At 41.8% G+C, this 19827-nt stretch overlaps 1 protein-coding gene across 1 annotated transcript; it reads left to right on the top strand.

Moving 5' to 3' along the window:
- Nucleotides 1–398: 398 nt before the first annotated feature.
- LOC125535849 (UDP-N-acetylglucosamine--dolichyl-phosphate N-acetylglucosaminephosphotransferase-like) lies at nucleotides 399–5025 on the top strand. Its single transcript, XM_048698917.1, has 11 exons — nucleotides 399–940; nucleotides 1832–1919; nucleotides 2010–2101; nucleotides 2202–2320; nucleotides 2665–2780; nucleotides 2847–2974; nucleotides 3057–3143; nucleotides 3716–3776; nucleotides 3887–3927; nucleotides 4024–4144; nucleotides 4596–5025. The coding sequence occupies exons 1-11, from the start codon at nucleotides 579–581 to the stop codon at nucleotides 4653–4655; spliced, it is 1275 nt and encodes a 424-aa protein (XP_048554874.1). The 5' UTR covers nucleotides 399–578; the 3' UTR covers nucleotides 4656–5025.
- The last annotated feature ends 14802 nt before the right edge of the window (nucleotides 5026–19827 follow it).

Consider the following 19827-nt stretch of genomic DNA (forward strand, 5'->3'; position numbering starts at 1 on the left):
GCGCATGATACCCGTTAAGATACCATCACTATGGCCAGCCTAACATTGACTTGATATAGTACAATAACTCGATTTCAGAAGTTACAAAAAAGAAAAAAAATCAATACCCAATTCGATTTACAAGTCGAGAGTAATAAAAGACTACAAACCTAACTATGAATAGTACCAATAACTACTCCTACAAGATACGAATTGCACGTCTCTGGTACTATTCACAGACTGTTTTGTATTTTTACTTTTCTGAATTGTGGATCATAAAATTTTGAAATGAGTAATCATATTAGAAAAAGATTAGTTTTTTAAAAAAATATTGTGACTGTCTCCAAACAAAACAAAGCCCCACTTCCAGGCACGACGATTCCACGGAAGCCTCTCCTCTCCAGTGCCCGCCGAACACGTGACCACAGCCAATCAGACCCCTCCACGTCACCGCGCGGCCACAACTATAAACCTTCCCGTGCTCCCGACCCCCCTGCCGGCGAGCAGACACCACGCCGCCGCCGCCGGCGCACGCACCCCGACCTCCCGGACAGCTGCCCGCCCGCTTCCCACTTCACCTAACCCCGAGCCCTCCTCCCATGGACGTCCGCCGCAGGCCCGGGGCGGCGGCAGCCGATAGGCCGACGAAGTCACGGCCGGCTGCTGCTGCCGCCGCGGCGCCGGCCGCGGCACCGGGCGACCTGGTGCTCCGCGCGCCGAACCTCCGCGTGGTCCTCGCGGCGATGGCTCTCTTCCTCGCGCCCTTCTCGTACCTCGCGTTCGTGCACTACCCCCTGGCCGCCGATCTGCGGCGATCCATCCTAATCTGCGGGGCCATTAGCCTCGGCGGCTTCTTCGTCGTGCTCCGCCTCATCCCCGTCGCCGCCCGCTACCTCCTCCGCCGCGGGATGTTCGGCAAGGACATCAACAAGAAGGGCTTGCCCATGGGAGAGATCACAGTGTGAGTCAAGAGCACAATTTTGATAACTTGCAATCTGCTCTGTGCTTTTATAGATAGATAGATAGAGAGGCGGGGAATTTGTTGCGTTGGTAGCTGCTACAATTCATGGTGGAAACTATGGAGTACAAGAAGCGAATTCAGTTCAGTTGAAATCCATGCATCTGGTACTAGTAGACATCAATACTTCATAGTCTCATAGGCTAAACTGGCTGTTTTCTTACAGCTCAAAACTAGACGTCATATTCGGATAGCTGATAGCAGCTGAGCGGAATTTCCTACTTGCATTCGTTGGTGGGTGTTGACTCTGTTTGACAGATTGTCCAGTTTGAGGGTTAAGCAGTAAACAATTTCTATTTCCACCTAGTTAAATAGTTTATGTTCTTTGACTCTGATATGCTGCCAAGGAATGCCGTGCTTAAGTATTTCGGCCTACAGCTTGAGTTCATGCACCATTCCATCCCCTTGGGTTAAGTGTGAAGCAAAATGATCTTGGAACTTAGAATACAGTCTTTCTTACTGGTCAAAGTTCTTGCATACCTCTGAAGAACATATAAATCAAAGAAAGGACACAAAACATGTGTTACTTAACGAGCTTTCTTGAATGTGCATTTTTGAATGCTTTCTTTGGGATATATGATACTGATACATACAGTGCATGTATATACAAGCCTCAAGATTCTATATAAAGTCAGCAAGAGAAACTGAATCATAGCATTATTTTAGAGAAGTGTGCACAAACTCATATCTGTACATTGAAGGAGCAATTCAAAAACAAAAATCAAAAGTACCCATTGTATGCCTTTCATATGAATTTGCTACATGATCTGGCTTGGTAATATAAAGCTGCAAGTTGACGTTCTTTGTTGTCTAAACATTTTACTTATTTTGCAGGCCTGAGTCACTAGGCATTGTTGTTGGGATTGTGTACCTGGTCATTGCTATTCTATTTCAACATTTCAACTTCACAGCGGATTCCATTGTATGTTTATGACTAGAAGTTGTCGTTTTTGGAATTCACAAGTATATGTTATGCCCTGAATTTCATTCCCCCCCTTTTTTCTTTTTGCAGTGGCTTGTTGAATATAATGCAGCATTAGCATCAGTCTGCTTTATGATTCTTCTTGGATTTATTGACGATGTTCTTGATATTCCATGGAGAGTGTATGTTCTTTTTCAGAGTGATCAGTTTATTTCAATAGTGCAATTGCTATTATTTTCTTGATTCTGATAAATTGGTTTTGGAATGACCTACATTGAACAGGAAACTGCTGCTGCCTACGATTGCAGCACTTCCTCTGCTTATGGCGTATGCTGGTGGTACTTCCATCATCATTCCAAAGCCTCTAGCATCCTATGTCGGAGTAGAAGTTCTGGAGTTAGGTATGTTTACAAACCCAAAATAAGCGAATTTTGACACAGTTAATATTGAGTGGTTCCAAATATTGGTGTGATGGAATCATTTATGATTTCTAATTTTATCACTTGTTAGAGTGACGAAGTCCATCTTGTACATTGCTTGCTTCAAAATGTGTTTTGAAATCTCTCAGCAGAAATGAATGAACTGAGAGATCCATGTGCGCAAGTACTGCTGAGATGCATTTCTTTTGGTTTACTTATTTGCCTTTTGAATGCAATTTCTGCTGTTGACCAAATTCTCTGTGGACCGAGATGCACACACTAGATAATAGAATACCAACACCAACCTTGTTTTCTTTGGCATGCAGGTTGGATGTACAAGCTCTTCATGCTTTTGTTAGCAGTGTTTTGTACAAATTCAATCAACATACATGCTGGCCTGAATGGTCTTGAAGTTGGGCAGACAGTTGTCATATCTGCTGCGGTATGAAGTACATGGCTCTTGAATTTTGAGTACCATTCGTCAACTGATGATTGTAGCATTTTCCAGGTTTTGATACATAATGTAATGCGCATAGGATCTTCTAAAGACCTTGAAACTCAGCAAGCTCATGCATTCTCTATTTATCTTGTCCTGCCTTTCCTGACCACTTCATTGGCTTTGCTGGGTTTTAACTGGTAAGGACCTTGAGAGGCATGCTACCTTGTTTTAAATAGAAGATGTTGGTCCTTTTACATGCATCACTTTGTGTCTTGTCAGGTATCCTTCATCTGTTTTTGTTGGTGATACATACACCTATTTTGCTGGGATGACTTTAGCTGTGGTTGGTATTTTGGGACATTTCAGGTATACATCCTCAGTTATCTCCTACAAGTTTCACTATTATTTATTCCAGCTTATTCTTTATTTGGCTGTTTGTGGTATGTAATTGTATGCAGTTAGCTGTCTGCTTTCTGTAGTCAAGTCTTCCTGATATCCTTGTTCTAGTGCATCTGCAGAAAAGTTTGCCCCTTTGTTTTGCATTTTTATTTACCCGAATGTGCCATATTAGGAAAGTGAGTAAAAAAACTCCGGGAACTTTTAGGGTGGTGCAGGAGAGTTATGCAAGGATTTGGCTGCACTCTGAGTGGACAATAGTTAGTAGAGTTTGGTAGGATTCAACAGCCAGGCTTTAAACATTTTTATATGTTGCTTGTTGACTGTTCATATCTTTGGCAATATATGTTGATATCCTAACCGTTTATCGTGGAAAACCATCTTGGCTGTGAACCCAAACTTTTCTCGTGCCATCTAATACTTTTTTGTGTGCACTTGTGTGATATTTATACTTTATAGTATATATGCTAGTTGTCCATATAATTTGCTTTGCCCATTATTGATTAATAACTGCAGCTGATAAAACTGTTTTCTGTTTGCAGTGAGACATTATTGCTCTTCTTTTTACCCCAGGTTCTTAATTTCTTGTGCTCAGTACCACAGGTTCGGAGAAACTGATTTCAATATTTACCTCCTCATTGGTACATTTAAACTTTTTAGTTGATTAGGTATATGGTTTGCTTACGCTTTAGATTTGTGCCTATTGTCTACAGCTCTTCCACTTTGTTCCTTGCCCAAGACATAGGTTGCCAAGGTAGTGATTTATTTCTTTTGGTACAAAACTGTCAATTGAACTTATCGTAATATAGTTTTGAACTTGTAATAAATTTCTGTGCTGTGCTTGCTGTAGGTTTGATACCCAAACAGGACTGCTGACAGGTACCAAAGATGGTAACCTTGTTAACATATTCCTTAGGTTGTTTGGGAAGTGCTCAGAGAAGTCCCTTTGCATAAGGCTTCTTATATTTCAGGTAAACTCGAAATGCATTCTTGCTGCAAACTTCATTTTCTTGTAATTCTTTCCTTGACTTGTGAAGGTATCATGGACTAGTCGATTGGAAACACACTCCAATATTTTTCTAGCAGCAGTAGAAACTTCAGAAAGAACGATGGCAAGTAGTGATTCAACCAGAACCCAGCATAACTATTGAACCGTTATTGATGCCATAAGCAATCTAAATTAGCTCACGTGTCTATTTAACTACTCACTAGCTATGGTGTTTGGTGTCACGCCAACGACACTTGATAAACTTGACTTAAAATGTACCAAATGTATATAGTGTCTATGTGATTGGATAGTGTTGAATGGAAGCTACTCCTAACGCTCAAGTTCTTTCATGGTAGATGCCCTACCTCTTTCTTTTGGTGCATATTTTGATCTGAGTTGAAGTAACTAACTCCTCGTGTCTTCATGTGTGGCAGGCTGTGTCATGCCTATTCTGCTTTTGGCTGAGATACATGCTTACTGGATGGTACAAATGAATGATTACCCGAATCAGAACATCGCGTCGGTTTCCATGATACAGTCGAAATCTATTTGCATCTGATGGCTGTTGCTGTCTCAGAATATCCGTATACTAGCAGCAACCCTGAAAAAAAGTGGTCTAATTCCAACAGGAGTAACTGGTCCAAGATACTATTCAGAATTTTGCATGCGTTGCTGCTCCCCCTTTCATCTAGTTTATCTGTAGCCTTTGATTTTGTTCCACCTTTTCTTGTGTGCTAACAACAGAAGATTTGGTTACGAGGTTTTGCCTTTTTTGTACCACAGAGTTCTAGAGGTCTGTGATCATAGAGAACTGATATATTTGTAACCATGTACAATGACTTGTATGGAAGTTCGCTTGCATTAGTTGTGTGAAGGCTTATGGTAGAGGATGAGCAATGTGTTCTTGTTGTCAGCTAAGAGAAAATGTCCACCGGAAACCAATTTAGGATGAAAACATGTGAACATCAAGTGAAAAATATGTTTCAAAGGTTCTAAAATTCTGGAGAAAAAACACAGTATGCTGGAGAGGTGATGTTCTACAAACATGCAAATTTCAAGTTCAAAATTAGGTTTATCCGGGAGGTATGAAAAAACAATCAGCAATAAATAGTGACAAAAGGCACAACATCACTATTCACACACATTTTTATTTCTTATCTCAAATGAATATGGGTTTGAATATCATATTCCACATGTTTATATAACCGGAACAGGCACTTTGATTGGTTGATTCCCTCGAGAGGGGATAGGTTCCACCACTTTGATCAGTTGATTCGCTCGAGAGGGAATAGGTTGAGAAAGAGGACGTCGTGTGTGCGAGAACGGTTGGAGGAAGAAGACAATGATCTGACTGCTTGTTCTCGATCCACAAGAGGTGTTCGTCCCAAATCGACTGATTTGCAAAAAAAAAACACACCCAGAAACTGATGAATAGATGCTCCCTTGTATAATGTCACGTTTCTGACACACATTTTTGTGAGAGAAGTGTTTATTGTAACCTGGTTTCCACTTCGTGTCAGCTAAGGTGGTAATTACTAGCCTAGGTCCACAATGTATATATAGTCTACATTTTTTCTAGGGAAAAGTCTAAAATAAACCTTGAACTTGTAGACGAAAACTAAATTAAACCCTGAATTTTGAATCCCTGAAATCAGCACACCGAACTATATGATCCCGGTCTATTTTAAACCTTGAGTGCATTCCCAAACAAAGATTGTTGATATGCAGGTGAAACCCGAGATTTCTGACTACAGGCGGACTGTACTGGGCAGGCCCGCTAGGCGAATTTAAAATCTGCCGCTGGACGGCACTGGACCAGCCCACCAGGTAAACTTAAAAATACCAAAACAATGGAGATGTTGTCAGGAATCGTAGTTTCATTGTCTAAAAAAAAAGGAATCATAGTTTCAACCTCGCGTTGCTGACCTTGTCAGGATAGCCACTCGGGAGCAACTAGTTAACGAGCGCTTCGTAACAAGCGGTTCGGGAGCGCTCCGCGCGTGACAAGTGTCGCGCGCAGAGCGCTCCCGCAAGGGAAAACCAGTTGCGCGGTTGGTTCCCGGTTTTCCCTTTCCGGTTTGTGGTTTGGTGCGTTTTGCACTTTGACCCTCGAACTATCAGAATTTTCCGTTTTCCCTTTCCGCGCGAAAACACAAAAAAAATACCGGCTCGTGCGGTTGGTTCCCTGTTTCCCTTTCCCCTTTCCCGTTTCCCTTTTTGTTCCAATTATATTTCCGGGCAATGGAGATTTATGGGGTAGTTACGGGTGGGGACTACCAACACTATCAAATGTCACCTTTCAAGTAAAGAAAAAAAGCAACTTTTTAATGTAAAACAGCAGTCTTCAGAATCATTCAATCGTGTAACTTCTTTATAGGCACAACTGAGCACTAGGAGAGGCACGGGTGTATAATAACTTTACTAAATTAAAGAAAAGCACCTCCGGCTCGCCTTCGGCTCGTTCAATTTTTCATAAACATCTTGAAGGGGGGGGGCATAGGTCGAAGTGTGTGTTGGTCGTGCGGTGTGTTGGTCGTGCGGCGTGCTGGTTCGTGCGGCGCGTTGTACGTCGTCGTGTGACACGGCGCCTCTGGCGCGAGGGAACCTCCGGCTCGCCTTCGGCTCGTTTCATTTTCATAAACATCTTGAAGGGGGGCATAGGTCGAAGTGTGTGTTGGTCGTGCGGTGTGTTGGTCGTGCGGCGTGCTGGTTCGTGCGGCGCATTGTACGTCGTCGTGTGACACGGCCCCTCCGGCGCGAGGGAACCTCTGGCTCGCCTTCGGCTCGTTTAATTTTCATAAACATCTTGAAGGGGGGGCATAGGTCGAAGTGTGTGTTGGTCGTGCGGTGTGTTGGTCGTGCGGCGTGCTGGTTCGTGCGGCGCGTTGTACGTCGTCGTGTGGCACGGCGCCTCCGGCGCGAGGGAACCTCCGGCTCGCCTTCGGCTCGTTCAATTTTTCATAAACATCTTGAAGGGGGGGGGGCATAGGTCGAAGTGTGTGTTGGTCGTGGTGTGGCACGGCGCCTCCGGCGCAAGGGAACCTGCTTGTTTAATTTTTATATAGCAGGTTATGCTGAAGGCACGGGTTTGAAGCATGTGCTGAAGGTTGTGCTGAAGGCACGTGTTTGAAGTAATTGCAGTCACGTCTGTTTACGAGCTATGTTTGTGCATGCATTCACATGTGTGTATACTACGAAGGCATTGGTATGTTGCCTGTGGAGGCACGGGTTTGAAGCATGTGAAGTCACGTGTGCGTAGGAGCTAGCCACGGTTGAGGTGTTCTTGGTATGTGTGTGTGTGGATATTGCCCGGAGGCATGGTGACCCAGGGTTTGGTGGCACAAAGGCCATTTCACCTCTGGAGTCACGGATGGGTGGTCTCCAGAGTCACGCGTAAGGCTATGTGTGTGTGTGAATTATGCCCGGAGGCATGGTGACCCAGTGTTTGGTGGCACAAAGGCCATGTCACCTCTGGAGGCACGGGAGAGGGTGGTTTCCAGAGTCACGCGTAATGGTATGTGTGTGTGTGGATATTGCCCGGGGGCATGGTGACCCAGGGTTTGGTGGCACAAAGGCCTTGTCACCTCTGGAGGCACGGGAGGGTGGTCTCCAGAGTCATGCGTAAGGATTCGTTTTGGGAGTCAGTGTTGTCATACAAATAAGAAGAGACATTGTTGTTTGTAGTTTACTGGCACTCTCTGATGATGTAAGAGGCATTGTTGTCGAAATAGTTCTCTTTTCAACATGAACACACAATTTCTAACTACATTACATAGAAATGTGAGTTATTGATAATTTTTTTTGTCATGTCTAGATAGAATTAGCCTCGCGGGCTAAATCAAAAGTTTTAGTCTTCATTTTTGCTCAAGATCTTGCTAATCTCGTCACCCATTTCACTAGCTTTGACTTGATTCATCTCGCTACTTAAGAGAATGTACATTGCCTCTGCCCTCCAATCTTTGACCTCATCCTGTGAAATTTTGCCAAGAAGAGAAGTATATTATTAGAGTTTGTGCATATAAGTTGTTTATAAGTAAATCTATATAAACTTACTATCAAATCTTCCAGGTCTTGGACAAACTTTTCACCATTGTAGATGAATGCAAGCTTTAAAACAACAAATGTTGATTCTCCCTTTTCTACCACTGGAACATCTTGCACGGTATGAATCTGTCATCTTGTACTCTTGGGAGTCATTGTTTGTCCTAGTATGGTGTTGAAGACTTCTTTGAACCTAGGTACCTGGGAATATTGCATTTTGTAATTATTTGTTTTTATATTGCAACTTGTAAAACTGAAAAAATTGTTATGTATAAATGCTTACGATTGCCAACTTATAAACATGATATTCCTGAAACTGTCTTTCTCTTCCTTTTTCAGCATCTTCATTTTCCTGAAGAACTCGACTTGCTTCTTTTTCATCCAATTTATCTACGTCTATCTTTTCTTTCTCAAATTCCTCTGGAGTCGTTTCTCGAGGATCAATAATGTGAACTTTGTTTTTGTATTTGTCTAACACATATAGTACATAGCGGTCATCCTTCTCCATTGGAATGAATATCTGCGTACAAAATACTTGTTGCTTAGATGACAGTTTAATATAAAGTAATTTAATAGAATGCATATTTTGAGATTTTGTCATGGAGGAAAGGGTTGTTACCATGTTTGCTGTTGAGAGCTTTTTCCATTGATTTTCCTTGAGATACATGGGGACCAGCTGATTCTTTCTTTTTTGCAATTCATTCTTAAATTTTTTAATACCAGTTTTGTGATGCTTTAAATCCAATATATGCTGCAAACAATAATTATGATGAAAAAAACTGTTAGAAAAAAGAGCTGTGTAACAATATAAAAAGAGTAGGTGTTGCAATATAGACAAGATTTTGCTTTTTAAAATTTAACCTCTGCAAAGTTTGGGCCTGATATTACTCTGTCATTCTGTTTTGAATCTTGTCTGCTTTCCCATATTTCTACTATGTCATCGAGGACCCTCTTTTCCATATGATGTGGTATGTTCGTCTGTGCTGGTCTTGGACCAAATACTGCCTTTAGTTGGGCTCCAGTAAGTTGCGTGCTTTCACTGTCCCTGCGGATGCGTCTAAATATAGTTTTGCTGCGACAGGGAGATTAAATAATTTTGGAGGTCACGGTCAGTGAGAAACAGATTTTTACATTATTTTTGGCCTCTGTGCAACTATTTTGAGGTGCAATAGAAAACAATTCACTTTTTGTATTCCTCCTGCTAGCTGTCGCTCATGACTAGATGGAAGAGGTCGGACGCCTCCATTGTGTGTTGGAAGCAATGAGAATGTTTTAGGTATAGACTGGTGCTTTGTCTTTTGTCCCTTTTAGTTTCATCTGTTTCTATCAGCGGAAACAGATATGTGATGATATGTAAGCTCTTGTGATACGAAAGACATTGGTGAACCGTGGGATGGGTTGGTTATTACAAAAAAAAGATAAGTAGAAATGATTTTCTTACCTTTGTTGGTGGAAAAGAACTTTGAAGTTTCTGGTTTGAATTTTTTGATTCTTCCAGGTAGTTCCTCGCACTTTACTTGGTTTGTTTCACCAAATATGGCTGTAAAAAGGAACTCTGGTTTCCACTCGGCATCAACGTTGCTTTGCTGCATGGAGGTCATTGGATATTCTTTTATTTTTCTTTCATGAGATAATTGAAGTATTCAAGTAGTGCTGCTTGTAAAAAATAAAATTGATGCTCTCATACTATTTACTTACATCGAAATCCTCCTCATCTTTTATGAGATCAATGCCATTCCAGTATTTTGCAAATTGAACCATGAAGTGTCCACATTGGGTACCCTGCTGTTTTGGCACGTAAACTCTGTTAGGTGTTTCTGCTATCCTCGACCAGTTCGGTTCGCCGTTGGCTCGTAGCTCCGCTTCGCCGTAATGCTTCTTCACGAGTGCGTGCATCCTTTTAATATGTGATTACGGTTTGGTGTTATTGTTGGGTTTTGGCATTAAACAAGGGAATGCAGGAACTGTAAAACCAATTAGAAAACAAGGTTGAATTGACGTACCAGTTCTGGGTGTTCCTTATGGTGTGTTTTCCATGTTTTTTTTCCGTCTCCGTCTCTGTAATTCAGTGAGTCAAGTATGTCGATGGAGCTCGTGTACTTGTTGAGCACGTACAGTGTGTAGTGTTTATCTGTGTTGTGAGGTATCATAATCTGCGGTGTTTGGAGTCAGAATGAGTTAAAGTTCATTCTTGTCAGGAGAATAAAATGACATGTAATTGTGCAATCTATAGGAAAAATGAATTATGTTTGTATATTTCTATTAACTTACCAGCTTTTTCTTTAAAAGTTCCTTCCCTATTACAAGGGGTGCAAACTGTTTCAATGCTTCGTCCTCATTGAATTCTGCTAGTCCTCCTTTTTCTCCAATTTTAACACTGAGCACGATCTGCGACCAAATTTTTTTCTAGTTTTAGTACAATCTTTGTGATCACTGAAATGATGCAAGTGTTTTTGTCAAATTGGACTTCATACGTTTGCAAATTCTGTGGGAAGTATTGCTTTATCGGTTGTGTTGTATTGTTGCTGCACTGTCATTCTTTGAACAATGCATTTGCGATGGATCCCTCCATCTGTCCTTGATCTCCTTTCTGTAGCTGTTCCATCATTTGTTTTCCTGTAATCCAATCGGGTCGCTTCGAGCTAATATATAGGTTTAGACTGCAAGCAGAAAAAGTTTATACATTGGTTAGGTTGGTTTAAAAAGGGGCAACATTTCTTTGTTTTTTTGTTGTGACAAGAGAAAGTACTTACTCTCCGCATTTGTCCCATCCTTCTTTGCTGAATAGGTATTCATGAAGTGCTCTGGCTTTGTCCATACATTTGAAATCTCCTGGGACAAAAGTAGGAATTTTTCCATGCAGCCTTGTTGAAGGCTTTACCGGTCTCTTATTGACCGAGATTTTCTTGTCTGAGCTATTCTCAGATGATTGAGGCATTGAATGTTCTCCTGATTCTTGCTGCAAGATTGTCAGATACAGCGTGGGATTTTTGTTGAATTCATAGCTTTCATGGTCATTCAGCCATGTTTTGATTACATCGAATTCAATGCCCGTCTTTACATGCTCGTTGTATACCTCTAGTTGGAGCGGGTTAAGGCTTGAAATAAATTCAGCAACTTCGTCGTGGTTTTCCATTGTTTTGGGTTTTAGGAAATCTAGAGAGATGGTGCTGTAGATGCCTTGCTAGTTGCTTGTCGAGCCTGTTTCTTCTTGAAAAAGAACAGGTTGTTTATTCCGCTCGGAAACCTGTTCTTGTGTATTTGGTGCGTCGTTGCTTGTTCCATCCTCTTTTAAATCAGTGCCTGTTTGTTTAAGTTGATCTGTGCTCGGGGTATTGCTGTTGATATTTTGCTCGTCTGTTTGCTCTTCAGAATGGTGTGGTATCTTGTTGTCTGGTGGTGGTTGATCTGGTTCTATTGGTGGATCCTTTTCTTCGTGGTCTGTGCAAGATTCTTGGGCGACGGCGTGTTTGCTGACATCCATAACCTCTTTGTGTTTACTGGATATATCAATAACTTCATGCTCTTTTGTGGTTGTCGCATGCATAAGATGTTCTTTTGGCTTGGGATTTGGCGGAAACTCTTCTAGTACGCAACATTCTGTCTGTTGCATTTCCTTGTCTCCCATATCAACTTCATACTTCAACATATCTGTTAGAATCAAAAAAATAATAATTAAAAAAAGGATATTACTTCTTCTAGTGTGACAAAATTGTAAGGATTAGTTTCTGAAAAGACTAACCTGTTGTACACTTGATTAATGACAGTTTGGTATTCCCTCTGTGTTGACTGATAAGTTGATATAGAATTTTTTTCCTCAACTCTGGTACTTGTTCTGGCTCTAAGTTTGCTGTTGTTCCATCATTGGAGTAGTGCTTCAGGTTCATGTACATATAGAATGCGCAGTCCATTCTGCATGTAGAGGAATGGTACTAGCAAGATTGTTGCATTCAAGAAACGGAAAGAAGAGAAGTGTTGGAGCAATGGTAGTGGTAATTGTTGCATTGAAAACACGAAAGAACAACATTATTTCAGTAATTGTAGTATTGAATCTTGCATTGAAAAAAAGAAAGAAGTGAGATGTTGGAAGTGCTTACGTGTCTTCTCCTTGAAGTGGCACCTGCAGTTTGACCCTTTTAAAATGGTCGATGCTTTTTTGTGAAAGCTGTAGCTCTGTGCTTACGTGCTTCCATATTTTCATTAATTTGCTGGTTACATTGTTGAAGAATTCTATTGTGCCTGGATATGCAGTTGAAGAGTCAAGGAGTTCAAAGCACTGTTTTTGCATGTTAACTGTAATGGTGAAGTAATGACTTGTATTTTCGTCTTGCTCAAACCCGCGCAACGAACATGGTAGAGGGAACTGCAAAACAAAAAATAAAAAGAAAATATTTGTATTTATAAACATAAAATAAAAAGATAACCTTTCATAACATATACGCAAGCTGATCTGCTTACCATGTTATAATCTTGCAGTTTTTCTTCTTCTTGCATGTTAAAAAATGATGTAAGCCTGGCAGGTAGTAATTTTTTTCTAATGTGTTCTTGATCATTATTTCTGTAGCACATTGGATCTTCGTCGTCGGCTTCCTTTATCGAGTGCTGCTTGTTTTGTCACTAGTAGACAAAGGGAATTTGTAAGTTCAGTTATAAAGTCATATATATTGTTTTAAACGTGATTCTTTTTCCGTGATCTTTACTTACAGTGTTGCTTAACGACAAAATCTTTCTCCCTATGCCATTTAGTTGTTTTCTCAAGATTGTTAGCATGGGCTCGATTGCTTCGGTGCGTACTGAATTACCGACCTTGAAACTTTCGGCGACATGGCCTAGATTGACATCAAACTTGTTCGTTGTAATGAAAAGCTCATCCCTGCAAATTATATTTAGAAAAATGTTTTAGTTTACACATGATACAGTCAAAATGATCGCGTGTAATGATGTGTTTTGTGTTAGTTGCATGAACTTACAATTCTCTCTGTGTCCATGGCTTGCATACAGCGTTGTACAGGTCTTCGATGGCTTTGTTGACGGAATCACTATCTTTGTCCCCTTTCTCCATTGTGCCTGCGATGATTTTGAATTTAATATAAATATCTCCAAGTCACAAGATCACAAGATAGCAATTAAGTTTATATTGTCTTGCCTGCTTCGATGCTAGAAGATATGTCCTGTCCAGTGTTGTTCCTTTCTTGTTCTCCTTCTGCTTGTCGCGGCATATTATGTTCTTCTTTTTGCATTGTACCATTTTGTTTAGTTTTTTCTGCATCCTCATTTGAGTCGTATGTGTCTTTCTTAGCATCATGTTTTTCCTTGTCAACCGTCGTGTCTTGCTGGTGGTATTTTCCATCTTGTTTTTTAGTCTCGACCTGGTTGGCACTGACCTCTCTGCCAGGGGAATTGGCATCGTACGATGGTGTAGGGTTTTCTTCGATGGTTTCTTCTTATTTCTGTGGAACAATGTGTGTGTGTCTGCTTCATTGCTTGTATCTCCGTGGTCGCCTTCTTCGTGTTTCTGCGGTATCATTGAAAAAGCATTGAAATAATTTAACTTGCTACTTTATTTCAATTATAGAAGTTGTTATGGGAAAACAACGAATTGTTTGGTGCGTTGTTTGAGCTATTTTGATTGTGATTAAGTCGTGTAATTTTGTGGAAATATTTTGTGCAACTTCACCTGTTGAGTTGTCGTTGGTGATGCTGACTGTTCCACCCGTTCTTCGTCGAGTGTAGTTTCTTGAGTATCCTCCTGTTCTTTGTTTTGGTGTTCATCGTCACTGTCATGTTTTTTGTCTTGCAGCTGTTCAATCATAAAGGTTGCTAAGTTTGAGTGCATTTTAGTTCTCATGAAAATGAAGGAAATATGCCCTAGAGGCAATAATTAAGTTATTATTTATTTCCTTATTTCATGATAAATGTTTATTATTCATGCTAGAATTGTATTAAACGGAAACATAATAGATGTGTGAATACATAGACAAACAGAGTGTCACTAGTATGCCTCTACTTGACTAGCTCGTTGATCAAAGATGGTTATGTTTCCTAACCATAGACATGAGTTGTCATTTGATTAACGGGATCATATCATTAGGAGAATGATGTGATTGACATGACCCATTCCGTTAGCTTAGCACACGATCATTTAGTATGTTGCTATTGCTTTCTTCATGACTTATACATGTTCCTATGACTATGAGATTATGCAACTCCCGTTTACCGGAGGAACACTTTGTGTGCTACCAAACGTCACAACGTGACTGGGTGATTATAAAGGAGCTCTACAGGTGTCTCTGAAGGTACATGTTGGGTTGGCATATTACGAGATTAGGATTTGTCACTCCGATTGTCGGAGAGGTATCTCTGGGCCCTCTCGGTAATGCACATCACTTAAGCCTTGCAAGCATTGCAACTAATGAGTTAGTTGCGGGATGATGTATTACGGAACGATTAAAGAGACTTGCCAGTAACGAGATTGAACTAGGTATTGAGATACCGACTATCGAATCTCGGGCAAGTAACATACCGATGACAAAGGGAACAACGTATGTTGTTATGCGGTCTGACCAATAAAAATCTTCATAGAATATGTAGGAGCCAATATGAGCATCCAGGTTCCGCTATTGGTTATTGACCAGAGACGTGTCTCGGTCATGTCTACATAGTTCTTGAACCCGTAGGGTCCGCACGCTTAACATTACGATGACAGTTTTATTATGAGTTTATATGTTTTGATGTACCGAAGGTTGTTCGGAGTCCCGGATGTGATCACGGACATGAGGAGGAGTCTCTAAATGGTCGAGACATGAAGATTGATATATTGGAAGCCTATGTTTGGATATCGGAAGTGTTCCGGGTGAAATCGGGATTTTACCGGAGTACCGGGAGGTTACCGGAACCCCCGGTAACTTAATGGGCCTTAATGGGCCTATGTGGAAGAGAGGAGAGGAGGCAAGGGCTGTCGCGTGCCCCTCCCCCTCTAGTCCGAATAGGACAAGGAGAGGGGGGTGGCGCCCCCCCTTCCTTCTTTCTCCTCCACTCCTTCCCCCTCCCCAAGTCCTAATCCAACTAGGAAAGGGGGGGAATCCTACTCCCGGTGGGAGTAGGACTCCTCTTGGCGTGCCCCAAGCCTGGCCGCACCTCTCCCCCCTTGCTCCTTTATATACGGGGGCAGGGGGGCACCCCATGGAGACAACAATTGATCGTTTGATCTTTTAGCCGTGTGCGGTGCCCCCGTCCACCATAGTCCACCTCGATAATACTGTAGCGGTGCTTAGGTGAAGCCCTGCGTCGGTAGAACATCATCATTGTCACCATGCCGCCGTGCTGACGAAACTCCCCCTCAACACTCGGCTGGATCGGAGTTCGAGGGACGTCATCGGGCTGAACGTGTGCTGAACTCGGAGGTGCCGTGTGTTCGGTACTTGATCGGTCGGATCGTGAAGACGTACGACTACATCAACCGTGTTGTGCTAACGCTTCCGCTTTCGGTATATGAGGGTACGTGGACAACACTCTCCCCTCTCGTTGCTATGCATCACCATGATCTTGCGTGTGCGTAGGAATTTTTTTGAAATCACTACGTTCCCCAACAGTGGCATCCGAGCCTGGTTTTATGCGTAGATGTCATATGCACGAGTAGAACACAAGTGAGTTGTGGGCGATATAAGTCATACTGCTTACCAACATGTCATACTTTGGTTCGCAGTATTGTTGGATGAAGCGGCCCGGACCGACATTACGCGTATGCTTACGCGAGACTAGTTCTACCGACGTGCTTTGCACATAGGTGGCTGGCGGGTGTTAGTTTCTCCAACTTTAGTTGAATCGAGTGTGGCTACGCCCGGTCCTTGCGAATGTTAAAACAACACCAACTTGACAAACTATCGTTGTGGTTTTGATGCGTAGGTAAGAACGGTTCTTGCTAAGCCCGTAGCAGCCACGTAAAACTTACAACAATAAAGTAGAGGACGTCTAACTTGTTTTTGCATGGCATGTTGTGATGTGATATGGTCAAGACATGATGCTAAATTTTATTGTATGAGATGATCATGTTTTGTAACCGAGTTATCGGCAACTGGCAGGAGCCATATGGTTGTCGCTTTATTGTATGCAATGCAATCGCCCTGTAATGCTTTACTTTATCACTAAGCGGTAGCGATAGTCGTAGAAGCATAAGATTGGCGAGACGACAACGATGCTACGATGGAGATCAAGGTGTCGCGCCGGTGACGATGGTGATCATGACGGTGCTTCGGAGATGGAGATCACAAGCACAAGATGATGATGGCCATATCATATCACTTATATTGATTGCATGTGATGTTTATCTTTTATGCATCTTATCTTGCTTTAATTGACGGTAGCATTATAAGATGATCTCTCACTAAATTTCAAGATAAAAGTATTCTCCCTGAGTATGCACCGTTGCCAAAGTTCGTCGTGCCCAGACACCACGTGATGATCGGGTGTGATAAGCTCTACGTCCATCTACAACGGGCGTAAGCCAGTTTTGCACACGCGGAATACTCAGGTTAAACTTGACGAGCCTAGCATATGCAGATATGGCCTCGGAACACTAAGACCAAAAGGTCGAGCATGAATCATATAGTAGATATGATCAACATAGTGATGTTCACCATTGAAAACTACTCCATTTCACGTGATGATCGGTTATGGTTTAGTTGATTTGGATCACGTGATTACTTAGAAGATTAGAGGGATGTCTATCTAAGTGGGAGTTCTTAAGTAATATGATTAATTGAACTTAAATTTATCATGAACTTAGTACCTGATAGTATCTTGCTTGTCTATGTTAATTGTAGATAGATGGCCCGTGCTGTTGTTCCGTTGAATTTTAATGCGTTCCTTGAGAAAGCAAAGTTGAAAGATGATGGTAGCAATTACACGGACTGGGTCCGTAACTTGAGGATTATCCTCATTGCTGCACAGAAGAATTACGTCCTGGAAGCACCGCTGGGTGCCAGGCATGCTGCAGGAGCAACGCCAGATGTTATGAACGTCTGGCAGAGCAAAGCTGATGACTACTCAATAGTTCAGTGTGCCATGCTTTACGGCTTAGAACCGGGTCTTCAACGACATTTTGAACGTCATGGAGCATATGAGATGTTCCAGGAGTTGAAGTTAATATTTCAAGCAAATGCCCGGATTGAGACATATGAAGTCTCCAATAAGTTCTATAGCTGCAAGTTGGAGGAGAATAGTTCTGTCAGTGAGCATATACTCAAAATGTCTGGGTATAATAATCACTTGATTCAACTGGGAGTTAATCTTCCGGATGATAGCATCATTGAAAGAATTCTCCAATCACTGCCACCAAGCTACAAGAGCTTCATGATGAACTATACTATGCAAGGGATGGAGAAGACTATTCCCGAGCTCTTCGCGATGCTGAAAGCTGCGGAGGTAGAAATCAAGAAGGAGCATCAAGTGTTGATGGTCAACAAGATCACCAGTTTCAAGAAAAAGGGCAAAGGGAAGAAGAAGGGGGACTTCAAGAAGAACAGCAAGCAAGTTGCTGCTCAGGAGAAGAAACCCAAGTCTGGACCTAAGCTTGAAACTGAGTGCTTCTACTGCAAGCAGACTGGTCACTAGAAGCGGAATTGCCCCAAGTATTTGGCGGATAAGAAGGATGGCAAGGTGAACAAAGGTATATGTGATATACATGTTATTGATGTGTACCTTACTAGAGCTCGCAGTAGCACCTGGGTATTTGATACTGGTTCTGTTGCTAATATTTGCAACTCGAAACAGGGACTATGGATTAAGCGAACACTGGCCAAGGACGAGGTGACGATGCGCGTGGGAAATGGTTCCAAAGTCGATGTGATCGCGGTCGGCACGCTACCTCTACATCTACCTTCGGGATTAGTATTAGACCTAAATAATTGTTATTTGGTGCCAGCATTGAGCATGAACATTATATCTGGATCTTGTTTGATGCGAGACAGTTATTCATTTAAATCAGAGAATAATGGTTGTTCTATTTATATGAGTAATATCTTTTATGGTCATGCACCCATGAAGAGTGGTCTATTTTTGATGAATCTCGATAGTAGTGATACACATATTCATAATGTTGAAGCCAAAAGATGCAGAGTTGATAATGATGGTGCAACTTATTTGTGGCACTGCTGTTTAGGTCATATCGGTCTAAAGCGCATGAAGAAACTCCATACTGATGGACTTTTGGAACCACTTGATTATGAATCACTTGGTACTTGCGAACCGTGCCTCATGGGCAAGATGACTAAAATGCCGTTCTCCGGTACTATGGAGAGAGCAACATATTTATTGGAAATCATACATACAGATGTATGTGGTCCAATGAATGTTGAGGCTCGTGGCGGATATCATTATTTTCTCACCTTCACAGATGATTTAAGCAGATATGGGTATATCTACTTGATGAAGCATAAGTCTGAAACATTTGAAAAATTCAAAGAATTTTAGAGTGAAGTTGAAAATCACCGTAACAAGAAAACAAAGTTTCTACGATCTGATCGTGGAGGAGAATATTTGAGTTATGAGTTTGGTCTACATTTGAAACAATGCGGAATAGTTTCACAACTAACGCCACCCGGAACACCACATCGTAATGGTGTGTCCGAACATCGTAATCGTACTTTACTAGATATGGTACGATCTATGATGTCTCTTACTGATTTACCGCTATCGTTTTGGGGTTATGCTTTAGAGACGGCTGCATTCACGTTAAATAGGGCACCATCAAAATCCGTTGAGACGACGCCTTACGTACTATGGTTTGGCAAGAAACCAAAGTTGTCGTTTCTTAAAGTTTGGGGCTGCAATGCTTATGTGAAAAATCTTCAACCTGATAAGCTTGAACCCAAATCGGAGAAATGTGTCTTCATAGGATACTCAAAGGAGACTGTTGGGTACACCTTCTATCACAGATCCGAAGGCAAGACATTCGTTGCTAAGAATGGATCCTTTCTAGAGAAGGAGTTTCTCTCGAAAGAAGTGAGTGGGAGGAAAGTACAACTTGATGAGGTAACTGTACCTGCTCCCTTATTGGAAAGTAGCACATCACAGAAATCGGTTTCTGTAACACCTACACCAATTAGTGAGGAAGATAATGATGATGATCATGGAACTTCAGATCAAGTTGTTACTGAACCTCGTAGATCAACCAGAGTAAGATCCGCACCAGAGTGGTACGGTAATCCTGTTCTGGAAGTCATGCTACTAGTTCACGATGAACCTACAAACTATGAAAAAGCGATGGTGAGCCCAGATTCCGCAAAATGGCTAGAAGCCATGATCTGAGATGGGATCCATGTATCAGAACAAAGTGTGGACTTTGGTTGACTTGCCCGATGATCGGCAAGCAATTAAGAATAAATGGAACTTCAAGAAGAAGACTGACGCTGATGGTAATGTTACTGTCTACAAAGCTCGACTTGTTGCGAAAGGTTTTCGACAAGTTCAAGGGATTGACTACGATGAGACCTTCTCACCCATAGCAATGCTTAAGTCTGTCCGAATCATGTTAGCAATTGCCGCATTTTATGATTATGAAATTTGGCAGATGGATGTCAAAACTGCATTCCTGAATGGATTTCTGGAAGAGTTGTATATGATGCA

This window comes from Triticum urartu, chromosome 2, assembly GCF_003073215.2.
Source record: "Triticum urartu cultivar G1812 chromosome 2, Tu2.1, whole genome shotgun sequence".
NCBI classification, from domain to species: domain Eukaryota; kingdom Viridiplantae; phylum Streptophyta; class Magnoliopsida; order Poales; family Poaceae; genus Triticum; species Triticum urartu.